Source organism: Carassius auratus, chromosome 46, assembly GCF_003368295.1.
Source record: "Carassius auratus strain Wakin chromosome 46, ASM336829v1, whole genome shotgun sequence".
NCBI lineage: Eukaryota > Metazoa > Chordata > Actinopteri > Cypriniformes > Cyprinidae > Carassius > Carassius auratus.
Genome location: NC_039288.1, coordinates 8,614,926 through 8,642,548, shown reverse-complemented (window position 1 = coordinate 8,642,548; position 27,623 = coordinate 8,614,926). Strand labels below are relative to the sequence as shown.

Below are 27,623 nucleotides of genomic sequence, written 5' to 3'. Positions count from 1 at the left end.
TGTAAATGAAAATAAGAACGTCTTGACAGGCCACTAGACTTCTCACATAAGATGCTAATGGAAGTCTTGAGCACATAATGTAGCTTAAATGGCAGTGCTTTAAGCCCCGCCCACACCGCTGGCTACAGTTCATGAACAATAGCAATTTCTGCTCTCCAAGTGAGCAGAAAAGGAAATCTTTAAACTGTTATTCTTTTCTCTGCACTCCTGTGTTCAGCATACAGCTGTTTGTCTAGACAGGAAATATGTCAATAAGACTGTTTCCTCTGCAACATCCATCCGAGTTTGTCACATACAGTAATAATAATCCTCTCTGCCTCTAAAAATAATGACAAGCAGGCAGCGGAATATATCCATTTGATTAAATGTTCTATTTATTATACAGCATCAGAAAAACAAACGATTCATCTGCATAATAGAGAGAACACACACATAAAAACAGAAAGCAAATGAGGCAGCACAAGAACTTCTCAAATAGATTTCTCAGTTTAGGACAACAGCGCCTTCTGTTGGTGAGACATTGAAGCCTGTGATTAGAGATGGACAAGGCACAATAGTGTCTGCAACATGTCATTCATTTGACCTTCTCTTCTATTCATAATTCAGACGAGAATTAAAAAGATCAATGAAATCATGCAACTACAGGACTCCTAATTAAAATATCATTGTAATTTCAAAAAAAAAAAAATTGCACCATTGCACATTGATCATGGTCATAAATTATACAATGTAAAATTTGTATTTATTTTTTACTTCTTGATCATGTATGCATAGGTGACAGATTACACATTGTAATTGGTTGTTTTAGTCCCATTTCATCCATCATTTATTTCTACTTCTACTGAGAGGATAAAAAAAGGGTCATGAAAAACTAAATTTACCTACATCAGAAGTGAACTTTGAGGAAAAACTAAAATAGTAAAAATATGTATAACCTCTTCAAATATTTGTTGCGACTTAACTGGTGCTTTTTGTTTGAAATCCATGTGCTATTTTCAGACCAAAAACCCATGAGAGATTAAAGTATAGAAGAGTTCAAGAGAATGGATCACCTTGGACAACAAACGCATGAACACACACACACACACACACACACACACACACAGCTCTGGAGAACAGTGCAGCTCTGTCACTGCTGCTGCGCTTGCTTCTGGATTCGCTCCAGGATGTTCCTATGGAAATAGAGAGGAGAGGAACGTATCTAATGCCAGGTGATGGATCTCTGTTCATGAGAAGGACTTAATGGAGAGGCTCTAAACCACGAGGTGAATGTGTTGGCAATATACATCTACTTTTCGAACCCAGTCAAAGGTGGACATCCAAAACCTCATCCTGTTCCTCCTGAGAGCCGTCTGTGATGACTGTGGAGGTAAAGACATAATGAAAGGCTGGGAAAGAGTCACTCAAGTCACTGCGAGTTATTATCATTGTTTACTCTTCAAAAGATGAATAGTGCTAAGACTTGTATGTATACTAGACAGGATAGGGATAAAGACCACTAGTAAAAATAGTTAACATTTCTTTTTCTAATTCTAATAAATAATTTTCAATAACAATTACATTCCACTTGACAAAGCATATTTTTACAATATTTTATTATTATTGTAAGGCCATGACAATGCATGTACATTTACATTAAAATTGTGTTGATTATTCTAATTAATTATTGTATTAATTAAATATTTTGAGTATTCTTTGTAGAATATTACCAATAAGTGCAGTATAGTTATATTTTGCATTTCCTAATAAAATGTGCATTTTCTAATAAAATAAAATAATATATATTTAATAAAAAAATAATAAAAAAATATTTGTATAATAAAAATATATTTTATTCAGAAAGAACACACACACGCACACACACACACACACACATATATGAATTGAACAAAAAAAATTAATTTAATTTTAAGCTAAATAAAGGGGTCATTGGAAATAAATTTAAATTATTAACATTTTCATTTTATTTAAGTTGAAATACGATTTTAATGTTGGACCCCACAAGTGTAGGTGTTGGGTTCTATAGCTAGTGTATGGTGTGTGTGTTTTGTGTTCAAGTACACTTGTGTGTGTGCATTTACCCGGGGACTCTGCTATCGACTCTGTCCTGGAGGGCGGCGGAAAGCTGAAAGAGCGTGTTGCCTTAAAGGAAACGTCATTGTGACAACTGATGCTCTGTGCCCGCCTGCGGCACTCGATGGCCAAACGACTGCAGCAGTCTTTATGACAGCTCACCCCACACACTGAAAAAACACACGGGAGGGTCACAATGCCGCTTTTACACAAGAAACAGATAAGAGGGAAGCATTCTACATTTGCTTTCATACCTTTGCATTTGTATCGCTGTTTGTAAAATCCCCATATCTGTAAGAATTAGCATACAATAAATAAACCACAATGACAGAATATATGAGAAATGGATTTTGGGTGCTTTAGTTTAGCTCATTATTTGAGATATCATTTGAATTGGAACTATATGACTCTTATGGATAATTGGAATGTACAGAAGGTTTAATACATTTACATTACTGTCTGAAAGTTTGGGGTGGATTTTTAAACACACACAATCCAAAATCCAGTAATATTTTTGAATATATATTTTTTATTACATGTTTATTCAAGGATTCCTTGATGAACATAAGTTTTAATCTTCTGTAACATTAGAAATGTCTTTACTGTCACTGTTTTGATCAAGTCAATGCATTCTTTAAGTATTAAAGTATTAAAATATTATATAAAAAAGCATTAAATAATAATTAAAAAAAACTTAATGACCCCAAACTTTCAAGTTTATGTAGTGCATTTAATTTAGTTTTTGAAGTTATTTCTTTATTTCTTGTTTAATTGCATAAATGTCATATCTATATTTCATGTGAGTAAGCATATAATATTCAACATTTTACTAAATACCACTTATTTCTTTAAGTAGTGAAAAGCATTAAAAAAGGAAAAAAAAAACATAGAATAAGTGTAATTTATAGATTTTATGGAAAGAGCTTGTCAAGTTCAACCAAAACTCTGAAGAAAATAGAAAACAGGTTCTGTGCTGTGTGGTGGGCCCTGACGGGAAATTCGAAAATAGGAAGTGGTTACTATCTCCACCCAGCTACCAACTGTGAACATACTGTTCACAAACATCACAAACATCTTTCCCACAGACACATCCTTAAACCAAACCCTGCTGCACTCGCACCCAAAACAGCACAGGCACCATAAACATCTGACAGCGGAGACAAATATGAACGAGCGCAAGCCATAAATACGATATGCTTCCGAGTGGTAATAAAATAGGCATTATGTGCATCTGTGCTTTGTGAAATAAACACAGATCTGGATGTCTGTTTCTCATGACGCGGAAAAGATCTTATTTCATCTCATGTGTGGGCTTCCATCCCGTTGGAGATGAAGATAAAGAGTTTGAGGCCCAAATAAATCATGCACTCACCAAATGAGAGCAGTGCCGACACAATGAAGGCTTCACGCTGCTCGCCTCTGTAAACGTGTGAACAAAACCCATCTTACAGTTCTGTAAGGAGCTCGCCTTTGTGAAGTACTCAATCATCTCCTCCCGGCTAATTTTACAGTCCCTGGGAGTGAAAATGAGAAAGAGGAAGATGGGAATTTTACTGTACTGTAGACTTTGACAAATGGGGGAAAAGAATTAGTCCAGTTACACTGGACAGATGTCTTGATGAACCCACTGGTTTTGGTCCAGTTCATCAAACTTGCCAAGGTAAGGGAAATTCCTTCTGATGATCTCGAACTCTCCTTGGGAAATGTAGCCATCACCATCGGTGTCAAAATTTCGGAAGACTGACTGAAAGTAAGACATCCTCCAATTAGTTCTCTTTAACCACGAGTTAACTTATTACAAGCCTCTCTGGAATAACTTGTCAAACTTCTGCAATATCACATTGTTGATTATTATTTGTTCAGCTCAATGGCACGATAGTGGAAATGATATTTGTTTTAAATCAGCCAGTGCATAAACAAGAAGTTAGAATGTAACTTACTTTTTTGACACATATTGGGATTTTTTTCTTCTTCCAGTAATTAATATATTTGCAAACAAAAAGCAGAATAAAGTGGTTTCATGTGTCCAAGTCATGTTCCTTTTTTGTTTTTGAAGAAATTGGTTGAATGAATGATTAAATGAAGGTCACTTGTTTAAATTCTATATGAATCAGTTTTTGAATGAATTAGTTGAATGAATAATTCAATGACTCAGTCGATTTGCTCAAAAACACTGCTTATTTTTTTTTTTTAATAAATCAATTGAGTGAATGATTCAATGTCTAACTCATAAGGTCAGTCACTTGTTTTTTATTTTTTTATAAATCAGTGTTTTTGAACAAATAAGTTGAGTGAAAGATTTAATGACTCACTCGTTAGGACACTCACTTGTTTCATTCCAGATTCATTTAGTTTTTATCAAACAAACCATTTCAATGATTCAATGACTCCATTGATTTGTTAAGAAACCCTGCTTCATTTCTTCTTTTAAATGGACACATCTTTTGAGTGAATGATTCAATGTCTAACTCATAAGGTCAGTCACTTGTTTTTTTAATAAATCAGTGTTTTTTAACAAATAAGTTGAGTGAAAGATTTAATGACTCACTCATAAGGTCAGTTTTTTTCCCCAAATGAATCAGTTGAGTGAATGATTCAATGACTCAGTCAATTTGCTCAAAAACACTGCTTTTTTTTTTTAAATGAACAAATAGGCTGATGAAAGATTTAATGACCATTCATGAGGACAGTCACCTGTTTCCTGATTTAATTAGTGTTTTCAAATGAATCAGTTGATTGAATGATTCAATGTCTCAGTCAATTGTTTAACTACTGAATGAATAAGAGTGTTCGAAAGCATCAACTGAGTTAATGATTCATTTACTAGCTCATAAAGAAAGTAATTTGTTGCAATTGAAACCAACAGAAAGAGTCACTGAAAACACAAACTGGCAGTCTGTCTAGAACATGCAACAAATCATTGCTGTATTTATTATAATAATGACCGGCTTACTTCATTTTATCCCTAAAGAATACTATTTGCAACAATTCGTTTATTTGAAAACCAAATTATTCAGAAAAAAAGATAAATTGATTGAAAGTAGTGCGGGTCACATACCTCCACCATTTTTTCAATGTGCTTGTTGATGATGGCTGGATCCGCTTTAGGTTTGACTGAAGATGCCCACTGTTCTATTAGAGGAGACTGTGACTTTGAGCTGGAACTCTAAAAGGCCAGAAATCAATGGCGTATACACTTAGCAAGTGAAAATAAGGCACCAGCAGATATGGATAAATGACTGCTGTCCATTGGTTGAACAGAATAATTACAGAGTAGTGGTTCAGGCTCCCAGCTGCAAGTCTACATAAGTGGATTATGCAGGCAACATGGGAAAATTAATCTGTCAAATTGTGTCATGAGTGGTTGTAATTGGTGGTTTCTACCTCATCGCGACCACTGATTTGCTATCTGAGCAGTTGATATGTTGGTGGGGTGACTCACTGGTAGTTTAATACTGCGAGGCTCCCTCTGTAGAGACAGCTGATATATCTCGTCCTCTGAGTGGTACTGGTCCAAGGACACCTGGACAGGAACAGAATAAATGTAAATCATGAACAATAATTGGAAATGAACATGGATTTGATAAATCCAACTTCCATGTCACTCATTTTACTATTAATTTACATGGAAATGTAAAGGAATCTAAAAAAATATTTAAATTATATTTATTTCCTTATAAGATTATACAAATAATTGTATATATTTAAATGAAATAAAATAAGTAATAAAAAAAAATGCAAATGTTTTTTTTTTTTTAATTCATCAAAGAATCCTGACCCCCCCCCCCCACCCCCTCCCAAAAAAAAAACACCAATCAGCATATTAGAATGAATGATTTCTGAAGAATCACAGCAAACCTGTTCCTTTGTTTAATAGACTCACTATAAGTAGATTCAGCAGGTCTGAATTGGCTTCTATACTGGGTGGGGTGCTTTGAATGAGCGCCAGCTCTTCCAGGATGGCGTACAATTGATGGGTCTTGGTTAGGTTGACCCTAGTCTTCTCTGGGTCAAGCCAATCAGGCAGGGCCACATGGACGGCAATCAGGTCCTTCAAATGCACCCCAAGGATGGGGAAGCGGAATCCCGAACATTCCGAGAAACGCTGGCGGTAGCGACTGTAGTTCCCAGAGGAGGTGACCAGCTCCACCAATCCATCAAACACCTGATTAAATGCAGAGAACATTGATTAGGATCAAGCCCGGTGCAGCCGAATTATGAGGAAAGGGGATTTTTACAGAACATGGGTACAAGATATTTCTGCTCATGTTTGGTTGCCTGATAACAGAGCACTTGACTTGAGTATTGATATTTCTGTGCAGAGAGTTTGAAAATGGCTCTCAATCCACCTACTGAAAAGTGGACTTTAAGAATCTTATCTCTCATAGCCAGAGTTGGAGTGTTACAGCTGTTTGTTTTTCTTGCCAGTATTGGAGGTGTGGCAGTCCTCACCTTGCGTGTCTCGCTGCCGATGAGCGCCTGCGTATCCTTGAGTCTAGCAATGGAACTATTGCTGAGCCCACCCACTACAGCCATCAGTGTGTTGAAGTTCTGCAGCTGCAGTAGCCTCTGCACACACACACACACACACACACACACACACACACACACACACACACACACACACACACATACACACAGTACGATACTATAAGACCAGACCTTAAAGTAACCTTAAACCTTTTTTTATTAATTAATAAATTGTTTTTTTTTTTTTTGTTATCAGAATAATCATGTCATAATTTAATTGAAAATTGAGATGAAAAGTTGCAAGAAGATCTGACCTTTTAAATATGTGTATATATTTTGTATATATTTTATATATATTGTTTTATATATGTTACAGTTTAATATGTATAATATGTACGAATGCCTTTGGCTTTAATGAAAGCATTATCAAAGAACATCTAAATTCACCCCCCCCCCCCACCTCTCTCTCTCTCTCTCTCTCTCTCTATATATATATATATATATATATATATATATGTGGCGAGTGGGGCGGGGCCGAGAGGCGTGGGAACGAGGAGTGAGGCCAGGTGTAGTGATTGGAGATGAGCTACACCTGCGCCCCACCGCCAGTATCGAGTCCCACGTACGAGATGGAAGGATATAAAACTGGAGCGACTATAGTGAAGGACGAGAGAGGACCAGGCCTGGGACATTATTTTATGTTTTGGCTTTTATTTGTGCGCGTCAGTCGCCGTGAGGGGCTGACGCGCTGTTGTGTTTATTTTCAAATATTAAAATGATTTTTGATTGTGCGCCGGTTCCCGCCTCCTTCTTCCCGATGATTAAGAAGTTCATATCGTTACAATATATAATAATAATAAACATCTGGCCTTTTATCATGAGCTTACATAATTGCTTATTTCATATAAAATTGCTTAATTCATATATATATATATATATATATATATATATATATATATATATATATATATATATATATATATATATATATATATATATATATATATGAATATACATATCAATTTCGAAATCCTAATACATTCTCTATTTTTCAGGTTAGATTCTGAATCCCCAGATCTTCAATGTGGTCTGAGAGTTTTGGACCCTGCTGTAATCAGATTAGCGAGCGAGCGAGTTGGATTAACCTGGGCCACTTTGATGAATTCACTGATGACAGTGGCTCTCTGCTTAGCTGTAGGCTTACTGAGAACCATGATCTGGATCCACTGGGAAACACTGTTAAACAGAGTAATGAAACGCTCCAGAATGGGATTATCCACCGTGCAGCCGTGCATCACGAAACTGTGGTAGTCCTGGAACTGAGGGGGAACAGATCTTTCATTTGCCGTATAAACTCAGATTTGAGATCATGCTATTACGAGCACAAAGACATGACTAATACTGCATCTATAAATTCAGAGATTTACCAGAATTTTGCAAAACGATTTGTACTCCATATAAGTTAGGTGTTCAGCCAGGGTGGAAGCGTCCAGGTGGTCAAAAAGAAGAGAGGTCTTGCGTTTCTTCTGGACCGTTTCATCCAACTGACGTCGCCACTCATATGATGGACTATAGGCAAAACAAACAAGACAATTTCTGTTCCTTGTCCACTATGCTTAGACATCATATTGATTTGTACAGATTTTTAAACAAACATATTCAATTTAACTTTAATAAAAAAGAAAATTGAGTTTTATATACACAAACGGGCATTAAAAAATGTATACAATATGTTAAATACACTTCTTTAAAAGGCTTTGAAATCATATATATATATATATATATATATATATATATATATATATATATATATATATATATATATATATATATATATATATATATATATATATATATATATATATATATATATATATACATACATGCAGTTGTGGCCAAAGTTATATTCCCCCTTGATAAATATGATCAAAGAAGACTGTGAAAATTCATCTGCATTGTTAATCCTTTTGATCTTTTATAAAAATAAAAAAAAATCACAAAAATGTATCTTTTCACTGGATAATAAGAATTTAAAATGGGGGGAACTTTCATTATGAATTTTTTTCAAATACTCGTTGGACACAGTTATTGGCACTCCTAGAAATTCTTATGAGTAAAATAACTCTGAAGTATATTCCCATTCATATTCACAATTTTGAGCACTCCAGCGTGATTATAAACATGAAATTATACAGCCATGGCTTCCTGTTTCACAGAAATATAAAGAGGAGGGAAAACAAAGCCCAAATTCCCTAAATCATCCATCAAAATGAGAAAAACCAAAGAATATACTTCTGATGGGCAGCAAAAGATAATTGAGCTTCACAATTTAGTGAAGTGGCTTTAAGAAAAGAGTTAGAGCAGTGAAAATTCCCATTTCCACCATCAGGGCAATAATTAAGAATTTCCAATCAACATAAAATGGTATGAAACTGCCTGGAAGAAGACGTGTGTCTATATCACCCTAATAGGTGGTGAGAAGGAGAGTTTGAGTTGCTGAAGACTCTCCAAGGATCACAGCTGGAGAATTGCAAAAAAATAGTTGAGTCTCGGGTTCAGAAAAAAAAAAAAAAAGGTCAAACAGCACCTACATCACCACATGTTGTTTGGGAGGGCTTCAAGAAAAATTCTCCTAGCTCATCCAAAAACAATCTCCAGCATACTCAGTTATCAGACACGACTGGAACTTCAAATGGGACTGGCTTCTATGATCAGATGAAACTAAAAATTAGTTTTAGCAGCAAACACTCAAGATGGGTTTGGTGAACACAGGGATAAAAAGTACCCCATGTGTACAATGAAATATACTGCTGTATTTTTGATGTTGTGGGGCTATATTTCTGCTGGAGGTCCTGGACATCTTGTTTAGATACATGGCATCTTTGATTATATCAAATACTAACAGATAAAATATCAGTAATTGTCTTACTCTGTTAGAAATCTTATAATGGGCCATGTTTAGATCTTCCAACCGTACAGTAATCAGAAATGGGTCACTGGGCACAACACCAAGCTTCTGCTATAGCCATTCCAGTCCTCTGACCTGAACCCTATAGAAAATGAGAGGAGTGAACTGAAGAGAAGAGGGGAATCTAGAGGGTTCTGATTCTGGATGAAGGAATGGTCTCTGATCTCTTGTCAGGTGTTCTCTAACCTCATCAGGCATTATAGGAGAACATTTAGAGCTGTTAAACTGGCAAATGGAGGTTTCAAAAAGTATTAAATAAAAGGGTGCCAATAATTGTGGCCAACGTGTATTAGAGAAAAACATTTATTTCGTAATGATATTTCCCCCCATTTTAAATTCTTATTATCCAATGAAAGGACCCGTTTTTTTTAAAATAAAAGATCAAAAGGATTAACAATGCAGATGAATTTTCACAGCCTTCTTTGATCATATTTACCAAGGGGGCTAATATTTTTGGCCACGACTGTATATATATATATATATTTATAAAATGTTGAATATAATGTATGTGTAATATATATACCTGGTCTGCACACTCATGTATAAAATATGAAATCACAAATACAAATAGTACTTTATACCAAGTTCTTGTCATTTGTTTTTAACTAGACTTTTCCATAATCTTTGGCATTCTTATTTCTCATTGACCTTAGATCTTCTAGCTGTTTGAGTGTCTCAGACATGCGGCTTGTTTGTGACGTTCAGTGCACTATCCCTCCACATTCTCCGTATCAAAGGAGCAGCAGTTTGGGAGAGTGCTGTGCCCCTGTGACTCACATGCTGTCTATGTCGATGAGCAGACTACGCCTCACATCTCCATTCTGCTCCAGTCGCTCTTTCAGACCGCGGATCTGCTCAGCCAGCGCGGGGTTCAGGTCAAACTCAGCTGGGAACTCAGATATCCAGTACCTGACAGAGAAAGAGAGATGAAAAACAGAGAGAGTTATGACACAGTGTAGCTGTGCATGAAATAGGCAAGACATCAGGAAGACAAGCATTTTTGGTGAATAGTCTTGCCTCAGCTGTTTTATGTGAATTCACAATACACCTCTGTGATACAACCCAGCTGCCTTATGACAAAGAACATCCATATCTTTACAAGAGATATGCACTGCATGGCCAGATAGTATGTGGACACCACAGCCAGGGATGCTTTTGAGCGTGAAATAGGTCTGCATAAATGCATACATTTCAAAACTATTAGCATTAGAGAGTTCTCCTTAAGGGGGCTTTCACACATATCACTTTTTGCTGTTTTTTTTATTTTTATTTTTATGTTAATATGCACTACCAATGCTATCTCACGGCCAATTAGTGCGTATTTTACGAGGTGGCTTATTCGTCCAAATTTGTCCGACCTCACTCGTACGATTTTATACGATTGGTCTAAACCCTAGTGACGGATAGGTTTAGGGGCGGGGTTAGGTGTAGGTCATTCGTACAAATTCATACGAATTGTGCAACTCGTAAAATACGTATGATTTGGCAACAAAATACGTACGAATAAGCCACCTTGTGAAAAATGTACGAATTGCCGTGAGATCGGGTTGACACTACATGTACTGTACATCGTTGAACACTAGGCTTACATATCAAGTCTTTTGCAGCATCTCACTTTGACACTGCAATTGAATAATGTGCCAATGAAGTCTCAACACCTTTTTCAGCACGTTTTATTCATCCTACTGCCCTGCATCTTCCATTCTTAAATGCAAAATCAAGTTCTGCTCAAATGAACCCTAAGGAAATGTGGAAGCTGTTAGCATCACACAGAACACATTTGGTGTTTAAAAACAAGAAGCGGGACAGTGAAGTGGAAAAATCCACAAAGGTCTTGAGACACTTTATTCTGAACTTATTTTAACTTACGCAGCACGTTTTAAATCACAGAGTCACAAGCAAGCTGTGAATGTCAGTATCACTGATTGGGTGAACACATGAAGTGTGCTTAAATAATGGTTTGACTTTTTGGACCGTTAAACGGCCTTTTCCTTCTGCTTAACATGTTGTATGTTACACTGGTAACACTTTAGAATATGGTCCAATTCACACTAATAACTAGTTGCTTATTAGCATGTCTATTACTAACATATTGGCTGTTTATTAGTGCTTATAAAGTACATATAATGCATGACATCCATAATCCTACCTAATACCCTAAACTTAACAACTACCTTATAAACTATTAATAAGCAGCAAATAAGGGCAAAAGTAATAGTTAATTGTTAGTTAATAGTGAGAATTGGACCCTAAAATAAAGTGTGCCCATAACTGTTCTGCCACATATTTTCTCTTAAATACTTTAACTAATTACAGCGCACATTCAGTGCAATGACATAAAGCACAGTTGTGCTACGGGCGTCGCGAGTTCGAGTCCCAGCTCACAGACCTTTCCCGATCCCGTCTCCCCATCTCTATCCCACTTCACTTCATGTCTACAATACTGTCCTATCCTAACAAAAAAATTAATAAATTACAGCACCTCAATTTTTTTTTTTTTTTTGACTTCACTGTCCATAAATATTTCGTGGGGTAAGAGCTATTCAAATAAAAACAGTTAGAAACTAAAGACTGCACAAGTTCATTGGCTGGTCCAGCCTGAAATAAAAGCGTTTTTAACCATACCGAACGTTAATGAGAACGTTCATGTTAGATGTTGTTTCTGATTTGAAATATTTTATTAAAAGGGAAAGTTCACTCATGTTGGCAACCAAACAGTTGACAGTAGCTAAAACAAACAAACAAAAAACCACTATGGACATCAATGGCTTCAGACAGCATTTGCTTACCAAAATTCTTATTAACATTTTGGGGTGAGTTATCCCTTTAAATATGAGTGTGGCAGACAGTTTTTAAGATTTCCAGATTTCCCTATCCAGGTAGACAGGACTTGGTATTGGATGCCCAAAATAGACTTTGTTTTAATCTAAAACCTCACTGGTTTACACTGATTTTTTGTTTTTAAACACAGGGTTAAAAGCAGTGAAAGATATGTATATATGTAAAAATATGATAACACCAGGTTAACAGTCACATGCAAATCCCATTTAAAGCCCTTCAGAGAGCTATTGTGATAATAAAAAAAGGTATGTGCCACTCTATTAAAAAGTTTGTATATTATGAACTACGGCTGTGTACTGTGCTTGATTTCATGTACACACTATTAGGTTTATGTGAAATAGCCAAACATTTGGTGTCTTCATGCTTTAACCTTACAGTATATGTATAGATATAAAAATAAAAAAAAATAAAAAAAAGGTGAACAAATGGGTTTTTAACCTACTTGACAAGGTGACAGATTTGAGACTGGCGATTTGCAGAACAGTCCTGTTCCTGCGATCTGTAATACTGTCAAGGAAGCTCAATTGTATAACTATCATCGACAGTTAGGAGAGTGATGGAAACAGCTCTCTCTATAAATGACAAACCCCACCCAAGTGCTCAATCTCTAGCGAAGTAAAAGTTGACCTGTCACCTCCGAAACTAAATGTACAAGGACTTGTATTTCTTTTCTGGCATTTGACATTAATGCTAGTTGAAATACAGAGTTCTGAGAAAGTATAATGTGACACGTCCGCTGAAGGAGGATACTTGTGCAGAAGTTTCTTAGCTAGGTCACTGGATGACAGGTACCAGGGATGCATGGTGAGAAACAATCGCACGAGCGACGCCTCCTTCAGAACGCCTTCATTGTCTGCGAGGAAGACAGCAAACCATACAGACATTTGCACATTAATTAACATGAATCCATTAGCATATTGTTTTCATTTAATATACTAATATAATATTACCAGCTTGTGATTGTCTATTCTCATATATATAACATTTTAAAATGGCTTTGCAATGAAAGCATCATAACATATTATGTAAAACAAATTTATATTTTACTAAACGAATATAGGCCATGCAGGCCTAAAATACAACACTCAATTTTATAGTATAAGGGGTCCCTGCTCTATTTCTCTGTCCACCAGGGGGTTGAATTGGCTTGAAAACGATTGAACACCCCTGGGCACGAGAAATTAACATGAGAAATACTGGAGAGCTTCGAAGAATATTGAGAAATAGAAACATAAGCCAGTTTTGATCCGACTGGCTGAACAGAGTGTTTACACAAGAGGAAGAAGAAGCAAATATGACCACTGACCAAAGGCTTTGATGCAGGCTTCCACCAGCTCATCCACACTGGCTGGCTGATCCGATGAAACGCTCTCCATCCCTTTCTACTTCACTGTTCTCCCCCTCCTTTGCCCCCCACTTAATTTTCCACTCTCTCTTTGATCCCCCTCTTTTTCAGGCAACGCCATGTGCAACAAAGGAAACAGAATCAATAAAGCAGAGAATGGTTTAGATGTGAGAGGTGCCACTGCTTTTTCATTTCCATCAAAAGCAGACAAATCCTGGTCAAACATGGATAATACGGTGGACAAGGCTCATCCAGAGGAAAACAAGGTGCATTCTCAAACGAGAGTAGAAGAAAAAATAAGCCTTAGAAATACATTTTCAAAGGAACTCACCCGCTGAATCTGGCATCAATGGACAAACAGTGATCACTGAGGGTCTTTGAAAACAGAAGTGCTAATGAACGCAGGGCTTCAGTAAATGGACTGAAAGCCACAGAGGGCCTCGTTGGGGTTCACTCCGAGTACAGCTGCCTGTAGACTCAGCTTCCTGTCAGTTAAGAAACTTACAGCTGTTGCATTTCCTGTTCATAATGTTTCGAGATGTTTTTTTTTCTTTTCACATTCACAACAAAAAAGGGGTGGAGGACACGGGGTGAGGGAAAAATATTAAAAACAATGCTTGGCTCCTGTAACTTCTGAAACATGTCTGAAAAAAATATGTAAAGACAAACATTATCTTAGTTGGGAACCAAAACTGCATTAGATATTAAGACATGTTTTCAGAGAACATTTCTTGATTAATTTTTTTCTTATGCTATCTTGTTCGATCTATCTAATAGAAAACAATTTAAGAATTAATTAAAACAAAAAATTGAAATGAAATATTGCCTAATTTGTGATAACTGTGTATGTGACTTTTTTTCATATGGTAAATCAGAGCATCCACAATGCACACTGCTGAGAGTGTGAACAGTGTGAAACTGAACAGTTGTGTTGGCTCCCCTCAGCGGCCACATAGTGTCACATTTTAATCTCTCAATAAGGCTATTATTGAAAATAATCGTAAAAAAATAATTTAATGCATATTGAAAGCATTGCTTCAAACAAAGTAAAAATCTCAAACCTGATGGAATAAAGGGAAACTGGTGTTATTTGACTTGAAATAAAATGTAATATATGTTTGTGATTATAAAACGATATCCTGCAAAATCTTTAATACATTTCTATTTTTACCAATACATTATCCTGCCTTGTATTTATCTTGAAAGTAAGTGTGCATTTCCATTTTATTTAGTGTATATATATAGTATCTTAAAGATCTATGACTAACTTATAGGCAAGATTCAAGTCTCAGTTAATAGATTTATCTGGTTTTCTAAAAATACTAGAAACTAAGGCAAACATAACGGGTCATTTTGCAGTGTAGAGGGCTAATGGACTTTTTTTTAAAGCACATCTTATCCGGATCTGCTCTAAAGAATGTGGTACTGCGTGAGGTCTGTAGAAGCAAAAAAAAAAAAAAAAAAAAAAAAAAAATACATATATATATATATATATATATATATATATATATATATATATATAATATATATAAATATATATAAATATATAATATATATATATATATATATATATATATATATATATATATATATATATATTTATATATATATATATATATATATATATATATATATATATATATATAATAAATAAATATATATATATATATATATAATAAAAATAATGATATATTATGATATATAATTAAAAGTAAATTATTTTAAAGACAAGAAAATGCATGTGCGGTGCTCAGCTGTTGTAGAACTATGCGAACCGCATACCGTTCAAATATCATGGCCTTTAAGTTGGGTCATTGCAGCTATTAATGTCTCGGGTCAAGAGTTCTGGATTGTTGGAGTTGTAGTTCAACTTAAAATACGTATATTTATAATGAATTTTAACTTCTTCTGTATATATTTATCAGTCGCGTAAAAAACAATAATAATAATAATTAAAAAAAACAACAACAACAACAACATTGTGTCCTCACTTTCAAAAAGCATAGTAAACGTATTGAAATCTTAATTGGCGGATGGTTGCGCGCTGATCCCGCCCACTAATTACTATTCATGAGGGAGACTTTAAATAAGTAGAGCCTTCAGCGTTATATGGGTGGTATTGCGTGCGGTCTGGTGTTAATACACTTACCTGAACCCGAGACGAGACTGTTGTCACCATGTCTAAACCACTGTCAGACCACGACAGGAAAAAGCAGATTTCTGTGAGGGGGCTCGCCGGTGTGGAGAATGTGGCAGACCTAAAGAAAAACTTTAATCGCCATCTGCATTTCACGCTGGTAAAGGACAGGAACGTATCCACCAAACGGGATTATTACTTTGCGCTCGCGCACACAGTCAGAGACCACTTGGTAGGCAGATGGATCAGAACACAGCAGAGTTATTACGAGAAAGACCCCAAAGTAAGTTCATGCATGTTGAGGTTGCACCAAAACAAAAGCAAGTCCATGCATGACACGACTGCTCCTAGACAGAATACATTTTATATGCACTTAATAACAACATGAGCCAGTGAAGCTCTAATTTGTGCAATCGAAGAGGGTTGCAGTAGTGATGCCCTCCAGCATTGTTGACATTTGTGACCCTTCTTGACAGCACCCTATGCAAAATATAGCCTAAATAAATAACCAGGATTCACGTATGGATAAATACAAAATGCAACTGTAGCACATGTTTGATATTATTATTTTTGCAATGATTTCAACTAGTATTAACATATAGATCTCAACTTTGGGAACATAATTATTTAGGATGATCGATAGCATGAGCTGTACATCACTAGAACAACAATAATGCATCTCCAGATGATTGTGCTATCACGTGCATGCATGATGCTTCTTGAATCCTGATGATCATGCTAGTGATTTTTCATCTTAAAATAACAAAGCTACAATATTTTCATTTTAATATCTATTTTATACTTGTATAGTAGGCTATTTGATCTATTTCACAGCATATGGCACTGAAATGTAACAAGAGGGACAGTTGTTATACTGTATATTTTATAAATATTAAAAGGACCAATAGGCAGAAACGAGAATGTGTCAGTATGCAGGGCATCAAAATCTGAGCCTGAAGATGGGAGATGAATTCACTGCCCAGCATCCCTGACCTTTTCTTTTCTAGTCCATCCCGAAATCCCTGGATGGAAGAGGTGTCTAGGATATAAAGGTCAAAAGTTGCTGCTTTAAAAGAAAGGTCACTGAAGAAACATATAAGGGAGGAAGAAGTGACATGTAATTCAGCCTTATAATAAATCAGAGTTACATAAAGACTATACAAATATTTTTACAGGAAATATCATAACCTAAAATGACCCGGACTTCTTTGGAGAGTTCCATTCTGCTCCTTTTCCTGTAGGTGGACATCAGCAATAAACCTTGACTTGATCATTAAAAGCTCCAATGTGACACATGACTGTTGCTTAGAAAATGTGAGTGCAGAAGTGATGCGAGAAACCGGTTCGATGAGTTCAAACCTTTTGGATGACATGAAATTACTGGTGTAAGCAGAAGCATGAGGTTTACATGGACATTGCTGTTTTCAAACTGTTTTCAACATATTGTTCAACACATTGGTCTGCGCTGAGACCTTCTTCATTAGCTGCTTTACAGAATAACATTACACACTCTGTAACCTTTGCTAGCGACCTCACTGCTGGTTATTTTTGCTGGAGTCAAAATGTCAGTGTTACATAACACCAGTGACCTTCCCCTATCTCTGACTAGTCTGTTTCACCCCGCCGTGCCACCACACACCCACTCTTACCTCCACTGTCTCTTTCTCTCTCTTGCTCTTCATACCCAACACCAAAGGAAGGCCTAAAATGTCAAAGGCTACATCAGGAATGGTATCAGATTGCTATGAGTAAACCATCCCTCTGCCAGGAAGTACTAAAATAGTTCTTAATAAAGTCTTAAAATAGTCCCAAGGCTGAGTGCGGTCTTAGGAGAGCTTGACTTGGTAAACCTAGATCAATATTTCGAAGTACAGAACCATTATGTAAACAATGTTGCTGTATTTTAAGAATATATGTTGTAAAATAAAATCTGTCTTATCCTCCTTGTGTATATTAGCGTGTTTATTACATCTCCCTGGAGTTCTACATGGGCCGTACCTTGCAGAACACTATGGTGAACCTGGCACTTGAGAACGCTTGTGATGAAGCCGTATATCAGGTAAGATCATACAATAAAGCCAGTCTAATGCTTTAGATGATTTTTTGAAACCAGTGATCATTACATGCATTGCCCTTCAGCTGGGTCTGGATATGGAGGAGCTGCAAGAGATGGAGGAAGATGCTGGACTGGGAAATGGAGGCCTTGGTCGTCTTGCTGGTTAGTAATCTGACCTCCGGTTTGAAAGAGGAACCAGCATCCTCCGTATGGATTTTCTGAACTATGCAAAAGGAAATCTGAAACTATTGGAACAGTCCGCTCTTGAAAACTTTTTTTTACAGGCATGATTAATCTGTTTCTGAAAAGCACACTCACCCTTTGTTTGTTAGCTTGCTTCCTGGACTCTATGGCTTCTCTTGGTCTGGCTGCCTACGGTTACGGCATCCGCTATGAGTTTGGGATCTTCAACCAGAAAATCTCCAATGGCTGGCAGGTAAAAAAAAAAAAAAAAAAAAAAAAAAAAAACACTATTAATTAGTAGTGTTTGCTTTTTCTCACACTAAGGGTTAGGGTTTAGTAAACTACTGTCTAGAAACCACGCCACACAGCATATTGCAACATAATGCAGACATTTTTCTTAAAATTAGACGTCTTGAAAAATATCGATGATTGACAGGTGGAAGAGGCAGATGACTGGCTCCGCTATGGTAACCCATGGGAGAAAGCGCGTCCAGAATATATGCGCCCTGTCCACTTTTATGGTAGGACGGAGCATCACCCAGATGGAGTGAAATGGGTGGATACTCAGGTATAGCATCACCAAGCTGTAGGTTTGTGTGTGTTAATGCTGTACTCATAAACCTATTTCATATTGTTTCCTAAGGTTGTCTTAGCTTTGCCTTATGACACCCCTGTACCCGGATACAGAAACAACATCGTAAACACCATGAGGCTGTGGTCTGCCAAGGCTCCTTGCGATTTCAACCTGAAAGACTGTGAGTACCACCAGCAACAGTTACAGTACATGCAGAGATGTCCTGGTTAAAGTAAAAAGTTACTAAAAGTGCAGTCACATTTACTCTTGTCCGGTAAATTTTTGCTTGGGGAAATCCAGTCATTCCAATAGGAATCTATGGAAGCTTGTTTCTGCCACTGAATACAAGAAATTGGGGGGGGCGTAATTGTGACTTTTTCTCTCATTTTCTTCCTCAGTTTATATATTACATTTTTCACAAATGCAAGTATACATCTTGCAATTCTGAACATTTTTTTCCTCAGAACTGTATGATATACAGTGAACTCAGTTGCAAGTTTTAAAGTCACTTGCAATTGCGAGTTAAGTCCAATTCTGACTATTTTCTTACAAGTGTGAGTTTATATCTCACAATTCTGGCTTTATAAACTCTCAATTTTGTTATAAAGTCAGAATTACCAGATGTAAACAAAAAAAAAAGTTGATATCTTAATTCTGACTTCACACCATGCAATTGTGACCTTATATTGTGCAATTCTGACTTTATAACATAAAATTGCGAGTTTATATCATGCAATTCTGAGAAAAAGGTCAGAATTGAATTGTAAACTTGCAACTGCAAGTTACAAAGTCAGAATTGTGAGATAAAAGACGAAATACTTATTTATTTTATTCAGTGGCAGAAACAAGCTACCACAGGAATCTGCGCAAAAACTGTGGACGCAATTTTGCTAATGTTTAAATTGGTCACATGAATTTACCACACTGACCAACAAAAAGCTTGGTTTAAATGTGACTACTTTGTGAGCTGTGCTTCATGCATCCCTACGCAATTGACAACAGACGTACCTTTTTGCCTGCAAAATTTCAATAAAATTTTGATATGTGACCACAGCTTTACCAGCTTAACCATTCAAGCTGGTGTCTGACTCTCATGTTCTCCTCCCAACCTCAGTTAATGTCGGTGGCTACATTCAGGCCGTGCTGGACAGGAACCTGGCGGAGAACATCTCTCGTGTGCTCTACCCCAATGACAACGTCAGTAAACACACAAGTGATCCTCAATTGTAATGAAAAATTTATCCAAAAATGGATATTTGGTCGATATTTACTTACCCACATGTAATTTCAAACTCAAAACGAGAAATTTTAAGGACACCCTAGCACACACCTATTTTAGCATAGCAACAACATAGAACACCCTAGAAACATCAGAACACCATCGCTGCATCACACATTAAACCTTTATCAACCACCTATCATCACTCTAGCAACAACATAGAACACCCTAGAAACCATTCTATCAACCAGAACACTCTAACAACCACAAAGGATAAATTTGTTGCTGGCTGCTCTTGCAGTGTACGAAAACTGCTCGCAATTCAGAATTGCGTGCTATATACTCGCAATTGCGAGTAAAAAAGTCAGAATTGCGAGATATAAACTCACAATTCTGTATCACGCAATTTTGACTTTATAAAATCGCAATTGCGAGTTTGTATCACACAATTAGGAGAAATTTTTTTAAGAATTGCGAGATATAAACTAGCAATTACGATTTAAAAAAGTCAGAATTGCAAGTTTTTATCACACAATTAGGATAAAAAAACTCAGAATTGCGAGATATAAACTACAAATTACGATTAAAAAAAGTCAGAATTGCAAGTTTTTATCCCTCAAATGTGAGTTTATATCTCCCAGTTCTGACTTTATAACTCGCAATTTTGAGTTTATATCACACAATCCTGAGAAAAAAAGTTGTGACTTCTGAGCCTTTCAAGCTGTAAAAAAAAAGGACACAAAAGAATACCATTCAAAAAAATCTCTGGGTCAACTACCTACCTGCCTGAAGCCTTCGGCCCCTGTCTTCTTTTAGTTTTTTGAGGGTAAGGAGCTCAGATTGAAGCAGGAGTACTTTGTAGTGGCTGCGACTCTGCAAGACATCATCCGCCGCTTCAAGGCCTCCAAGTTCGGCTCCAGGGATATCGTGCGCACAGACTTCAGCACTCTGCCTGACAAGGTAGGCATATTTAAATATCTTCTTAAGTCTCACTGAAAGTTGTTTGTCTTAAGGTTGCATAAAAGGATATAGGTGTCACAGCTTTGGACATTGTACTCTCAAGGTTTCTTGGTCTCTTTTTGTCTGGCTGCTCTTAGGTGGCCATTCAGCTGAATGACACTCACCCTGCCTTAGCCATCCCTGAGCTGATGAGAGTGCTGGTTGATGAAGAGAAACTACTGTGGGAGAAGGTTGGAGATTTTTACAGAGGACATTATACATTGATGATTCCTTTATTTGCTTTATTTGCTCTCATACACACAATGGCCACAGACTCGTAACACTAGATGGAGACAGAGTACAGACATCATTCTGTATATCAACATTACATTCACCATTTGTTATATTTAAAATAATATTTATTTCTGTTGCTTTTCATTATTTTTTGTAGTAAAAGTTAAAAGAGTGAAAAATCCCAAGTTGCTCTTAATATAAATGAAGTCTACTGAATAAGTTGGAACTGTGTTGATTTCCTCACTCTCTGCAGGCATGGGACATCTGTAACAGGACCTGCGCTTACACCAATCACACTGTGCTGCCTGAGGCTCTGGAACGCTGGCCTATCGACCTCTTCCAGACCCTGTTACCACGCCATCTCGAGATCATCTATGAAATCAATCGCCGCCACATGGAGGTCTGACTTCAACAGAACACAAAACCATAACACATTTTTACACTAAAAATAATGGTCAAGACTTGGCAGATTTGTTTCACTATGGTGCAAGCTAAGGCATGTTTCTTTATTGACAGCCATGCAAAAGTAGCCAAATTTTCAATATCTTATCATCAAAAAAAAAATTGTTTTAACACAAACTAGCATTTTAAAGTTTCAGGTCAGTGCTATTTTAAAATAATCATCATAATGTTTATACTATTATTCAATGAGGATGTATTGACTTTATAAAACGTGACAGTAAAGACTTTTACAATGTAAAAAAAAAAAAAGTATTTCACATAAATGCTGTTCTTTTGAGCTTTCAATGAATGAAATAATCCTGGAAAAAAAAATGTTTCATAGTTTCCACAAAAATATTAAGCAGCATATAATTTTAATCATTTTTCTTGAGTACCAAATCAGACTATTTGAATGATTTCTGAAGAATCTTGTGACAGTAAAGACCGCTAAAAATTCAGGCTTGCCATCACAGGCATAAATGACATTTGAAAATATATTTAATTAGAAAACAGTTATTTCAAATTGTAATAATATTTAACAATATTTATGCAATCAAAAACTTTTTTATATCAACAAAAAAGTTGTACAACTTTGGTAAATATGTCATAATATCAATGCAAGAAGATGCCATAGCTGCAGAAATGTGTTTTTTATGAGTTTATTGTGTATGGAACCCAGTCTGTTTGTTGTTGTATGTAGCGTGTGTCCTCTCTTTACCCTGGTGATGTGGACCGCATGCGCCGCATGTCTCTCATCGAGGAGGGCGGACAGAAGAGAGTCAACATGGCTCACCTGTGCATCGTCGGCTCTCATGCAGTCAACGGTGTGGCACGAATCCACTCGGACATCCTCAAAGCTACCGTGTATGTATTCAAACACACATACAGAGACACCATGTTAACCAGAGATCTTAACATGCATCCACCTGAGACGTGTCGTATGACATGCAGTTCCTCAACAGACTCAGGAGTTCTCAGTGAATGTTTGACTTCAGTTTCTATTGGTTTTGAATGACATGAGGGTGAGTAACTAATAACAACTATTCATTTACTAAACAGATTCAAAGACTTCTATGAGATGGACCCACACAAGTTCCAGAACAAAACCAATGGTATCACCCCTCGCCGTTGGTTGGTGATGTGCAACCCTGGTCTGGCTGAGGTCATTGCAGAGGTTGGTGCAGTCATTCATACCTTCATTCATTGCTTGTTAACATAACTGACTGTGACAGAATCCCTGACTGTCTGCAGAAGTTTGTGTGCACTAATATAAAGTATACCGTCATGGCGTGATAGTCTTATTCCTGCTCTACTTTACTTTCTTTGGCTTGCTCGCATGTTAGAGAATCGGAGAGGACTTCATCCGTGACCTGGATCAGCTGAAAAGGCTTCATGATTTTGTCAATGATGAGGCTTTCATTCGAGATATCGCTAAAGTTAAACAGGTTAGAAACAAACTATATGTAGCCCATAACAATGGCCTTGTGGGTTTGGAATTAAAAACTGGTTGGTGTTCTCACCTCTTCTAGGAGAACAAACTGAAGTTTGCTGTGCACCTCGAAGAGCACTACAAAGTAAAGATCAACCCCAACTCAATGTTTGATGTTCAGGTGAAAAGAATCCATGAATATAAGAGGCAGCTGCTCAACTGTCTGCACATTATCACTTTCTACAACCGTGAGTGATTCCTGCACTTTCAGTCCTTCGTGTCCTCTTCTCACTAGCACTCAGGTGTTTTCTATGAGAAAAACTGTCAAACATATTTTGATCGCGAAATGAACATACATGTACAAAAACATATAAACTTAAAATAAAATAGCATTAAAAACAATATCCCCCACCCTCTTCTCACTGTTGCTTTTAGTAGGAAGTCAGGAATTTTTTGTTTGTTTGTTTTAGAAGAGAAAACAAACATAAAAAATAATTTATATAAAATAACATGAAATAAAATAGCAATAATGTCTATGGAAGCCTGTTTCCACCACTGTATAAAAAATAAAACAGGTAATTGCGACTTTTGCGCAGTTGCGAGTTAAAACGTCATAATTGTGAGATATTTAACTTGTAATTGTGAGAAATAAAGTCAGAACTGCGAGATATAAACTCAGGATTCTGAATCAAGCATTTCTGAGTTTATAACTCGCGATTACGAGTTTATATCACACAACTCTGAGAAAAAAAGTCCGAATTGCGGGAAAAAAAAGTATTTTTATTGTGCAATTGTGACTTTAAATCTTGCAGATCTGACTTTATAACTCGCAATTGCAAGTTTATATCACACAATTCTGATTTTATATAAATCTGACTTTATAACATATCAGTGAGTTATATAGTGCAAAAATTAGTCCAAATTGTGAGATAAAAAGTCGCAATAACCTTTTTTTTCCAGTGGCAGAAATATGCTTCCATAAATATCCCACTATTGCAAATAACCATAAATGAATAAAATATAAGAAAATAAGCATAAATAAATATTTATTTAATATTTATATAATTTATATTTATAAATTTTTCTGCTAAATGCATTAATTTAATTCAATTTAATTTTAAACAATATTTGTGCATCCCCTTTATTAGCTAGTTGTTTCTCAGATAAGATTAAAAAAAATATATATATTTTTAGAAATATGAATGAATGATTTTAATATATATATATATATATATATATATATATATGTATATATAATAAATAAATTAAAGAAACTAATAAATAACATAAAATATAATGAAAATATTTTATAAAACAAAAGACACTGTCCAATACACACAGCATCAGATAAAGGTTTCGAGCAAGCTATTATGACATTTGTTGGTGTTATTGCTATATTGCAGGCATCAAAAAAGAGCCCAACAAGAAGTGGACCCCAAGAACAATTATGATTGGAGGAAAGGTGATCTTATGATGTCAGAGGTTTATTTAATTATTTTGTTGCGTTTGAATTCTAAGTGTCTGACGATTATGTTCTGCTCAATTCTTCGCAGGCTGCTCCAGGCTACCACACAGCTAAAATGATCATTCGTCTCATCACAGCTATTGGTGAGGTGGTCAACAACGATCCAATAGTGGGCGACCGCCTAAAAGTCATTTTCCTAGAGAACTACAGAGTCACCCTTGCTGAAAAAGGTGCCAGCATATATGATTCATTTGAAATGTTTATATCATTTTGCTTTATTTTGATCATTAAGATGATCCCTTTTAATGTTTTTTCGTCTATCAGCGATCCCTGCGGCTGACCTGTCCGAGCAGATCTCCACAGCTGGCACAGAAGCTTCTGGAACGGGCAACATGAAGTTCATGCTGAATGGAGCGCTGACCATCGGCACCATGGACGGAGCCAATGTGGAGATGGCAGAGGAAGCAGGAGACGGCAACCTCTTCATCTTCGGCATGAGAGTGGAGGATGTCGATGCTATGGATGCTAAAGGGTTGGGAAAACTAGAATTTGTAATACTAAGAGAACACTGAGTTTATTAGTAGAATTAAGAGATATAATAAGCACTCAAGAATAATTCATGCATGTACTGTATATAACCTCCTTCCATCTGGCAGATACAATGCGTCAGAGTACTACAATCGTATTCCAGAGCTGAAGCAGGCCATTGATCAGATCGCAGGAGGTTTCTTCAGCCCAAAACAGCCTGACCTCTTCAAGGATATCGTCAGCATGCTGATGCACAACGATAGGTAGAGAAACTGGAACAAGAAACACACTGCCACACACAAAGACAGACAGTAATAGGCACAAGTTTGTTTTCCGTTGTATAAGGAAAACACATACGATGACCACAATAAGAATTCTTTTTACAGTGCTAAAATAACATTAATATGCTTAAAAAAATTGTTACCAGATATGCATGGCATCAGCCCTGTAAACCAAATATTTGAATTACATAATATAATTACATAATATAATATAACATTGCGAGCTAATTATTCATTATTATTATTCTTAAAGGAACTTACAGACCATTTACTGTTCAGTATGGGTTTAATGGGTTCAGTCCATTTACTCTAAATAAAAAATAAAAAATAAAACTTCTGTCTGGGTCTTTTAAATAAATTAATATAAATAATAGGCTACTATAGAAAATAGTTTCATGATTTGTACAGTATATGAATCAAATGTGTTTCTTGCTGCACAGGTACAAGGTGTTTGCTGACTATGAAGACTACATCAAATGCCAAGAAAAAGTCAGTGCTTTGTATATGGTGAGTAGAAACTGTTTTTTTTTTTTTTGCATTGCCAAAATACATCTGAATGAAGAAGTTTGAAAATGATTATTTGTACTGTAATTCTCTATCCATTTATAGAACCCTAAGGAATGGACCAAGAAGGTGATCATGAACATCGCCGGTTCAGGCAAGTTCTCCAGCGACCGCACCATCTCCGAGTACGCCCGTGAGATCTGGGGCGTAGAGCCCAGTCTGGAGAAGCTTGCTGCGCCCGATGACCCAAAATAAACCTCCACCCGCCCATCTCGAACCAAGAGCAACCTGTATGATCCAGCAACACTAGAGTCTTCCTCTTCAAGAATCCAGCTATGCCTGTCTTGCTCTGTCTTACTATGGCAACTCCAACATGATCTGTTAATTTTCAATCGTAAACGTTCTGCCTCATTCACTTCACAAACAATCAATAACTCCGACAAACTCAGTTTTCAACGCGTAACTTCTTATATCAGCATTATTCAGCAAAAATTGGGGCTGCTTTCCCAAAAGCACCAGAAGCCTAAATAGATTGTGGAAACTATTGGTCTATGATTTATATAGGCTTAAGATGCTTTTGGGAAACGCTCTGAATCGCATTTTCAGAAGAAGATCCCAGAAGGTTCTTGATGTTATATTTGGGTTTTGAATCAACCCAACCCTTTCCCTTTCTGAAAAGTTCAAGTATGGAGGGCTAAATCTGCAAAAATTAAAAATAAATATAGATAGATAAATAAATACATCAATAAATAAATAAATGTAATGTAATAACAGGAAAATAAATAAATGAGGCTTGTGTTCATTTTGTAATCACAGAGAAAAGTCAAACTCCCAAAAGAATAAATACATCAATAAATAGATAAAATAAATACAAAAATGAATAAGTGAGTAAGGAAATAAAAGTAAAAAAATAAAATAAAAGTACATGTAAAATAAATAGGTAAAGGAAAAATTAATAAAAAATACAAAAATACATTCAGGGTTTCATGTATTACATATTAAATAGATTTGTTTTTAATAAAGTCATTATTTTTATATATATATATATATATATATATATATATATATATATATATATATATATATATATATATATATATATATATATATAATTTTTTTTTTTTTTTTTTCTGTTAAAATTAGATTTATTTATTTATCTATATGTTTATAAATTTTGAATTTCAGCAGGTTTTGTCCTCCATATTCAAGCACTGCATATTTGAGAAGAAAAAAAATTCCAATTAAATCCAATCTCAAACACTATTGCATTTGGCAGCTAGTTCTTAAAGGATTAGGAAAATGCTTAAAATGATAGGATTGTCAGTAATGTGTGGAAAATGGTTGGTGTGGGGGGTCACGGATGCTTTTAAAACATTACAGTAAGCATTGCTCAAACACATATGTGAATTTGTGGTTGCTGCTTTTTAGCACGTCTTTGGACTGTGTAATGTGTAAAAGTCACAAAAATCATGTACCTGTATTTAAAAAGGCTCATCCAGCTGTTATTAAACATCATAACCAGTTACACCAGGATTTTTTTCCTATTGTTTTTGTTAAAGGACAACCAAAATTATGTAATAAACTACAAATGAACAACTTTGCTCTCTCATTACTCACCAGTTTGCTGAGAAGAAGAAGAGGAAGTGTTATGTAAACACACACTTGTTGACCCATTCATGCTTGACACTTGAGGACTTCAGTATTTACCCACGTGTGAGCCATGTCTCGCACACTCTCACACGTACACAAACAATGTTTTAAATCAGGCGCCCGTTGTGCTATTCGCTGCCAATAACAAATATACATGACATGCAGTTTTTAGAATGGCTTACTAGCAATGTCTAGAGCTTGGTTGCTCTGGCTCAAATTTGGGAGG

General features: G+C 36.0%; 2 protein-coding genes across 3 annotated transcripts; one reads left to right on the top strand and one right to left on the bottom strand.

Annotated features, from left to right (window-relative positions):
* Nucleotides 1-352: 352 nt before the first annotated feature.
* LOC113064078 (RAS guanyl-releasing protein 2-like) lies at nucleotides 353-14,404 on the bottom strand. Of its 2 annotated transcripts, XM_026234619.1 has the most exons (17): nucleotides 14,029-14,404; nucleotides 13,659-13,799; nucleotides 13,103-13,205; nucleotides 12,795-12,851; nucleotides 10,289-10,420; nucleotides 7,971-8,112; nucleotides 7,689-7,862; nucleotides 6,526-6,642; nucleotides 5,957-6,238; nucleotides 5,516-5,596; nucleotides 5,132-5,239; nucleotides 3,702-3,817; nucleotides 3,446-3,587; nucleotides 2,328-2,364; nucleotides 2,082-2,243; nucleotides 1,302-1,361; nucleotides 353-1,172 (listed from the first exon to the last, which is right to left on the bottom strand). In XM_026234619.1, exons 2-16 carry the CDS (start codon nucleotides 13,726-13,728, stop codon nucleotides 1,306-1,308), a joined length of 1,779 nt encoding a protein of 592 aa, XP_026090404.1. In that variant the 5' UTR covers nucleotides 13,729-13,799; nucleotides 14,029-14,404; the 3' UTR covers nucleotides 353-1,172; nucleotides 1,302-1,305. The 2 variants fall into 2 exon arrangements, with proteins under 2 accessions (XP_026090404.1, XP_026090403.1); XM_026234618.1 differs by having other exon boundaries at nucleotides 353-1,361; nucleotides 14,029-14,403.
* Nucleotides 14,405-15,791: 1,387 nt separating this feature from the next.
* On the top strand, nucleotides 15,792-26,658 carry LOC113064077 (glycogen phosphorylase, muscle form-like). Its single transcript, XM_026234617.1, has 20 exons — nucleotides 15,792-16,117; nucleotides 17,792-17,893; nucleotides 17,974-18,052; nucleotides 18,223-18,326; nucleotides 18,510-18,641; nucleotides 18,717-18,828; nucleotides 19,762-19,844; nucleotides 20,683-20,826; nucleotides 20,964-21,056; nucleotides 21,353-21,499; nucleotides 22,241-22,404; nucleotides 22,600-22,714; nucleotides 22,884-22,985; nucleotides 23,070-23,217; nucleotides 24,373-24,431; nucleotides 24,523-24,664; nucleotides 24,759-24,966; nucleotides 25,091-25,225; nucleotides 25,684-25,750; nucleotides 25,853-26,658. Exons 1-20 carry the CDS (start codon nucleotides 15,875-15,877, stop codon nucleotides 26,000-26,002), a joined length of 2,529 nt encoding a protein of 842 aa, XP_026090402.1. The 5' UTR covers nucleotides 15,792-15,874; the 3' UTR covers nucleotides 26,003-26,658.
* Nucleotides 26,659-27,623: the final 965 nt, after the last annotated feature.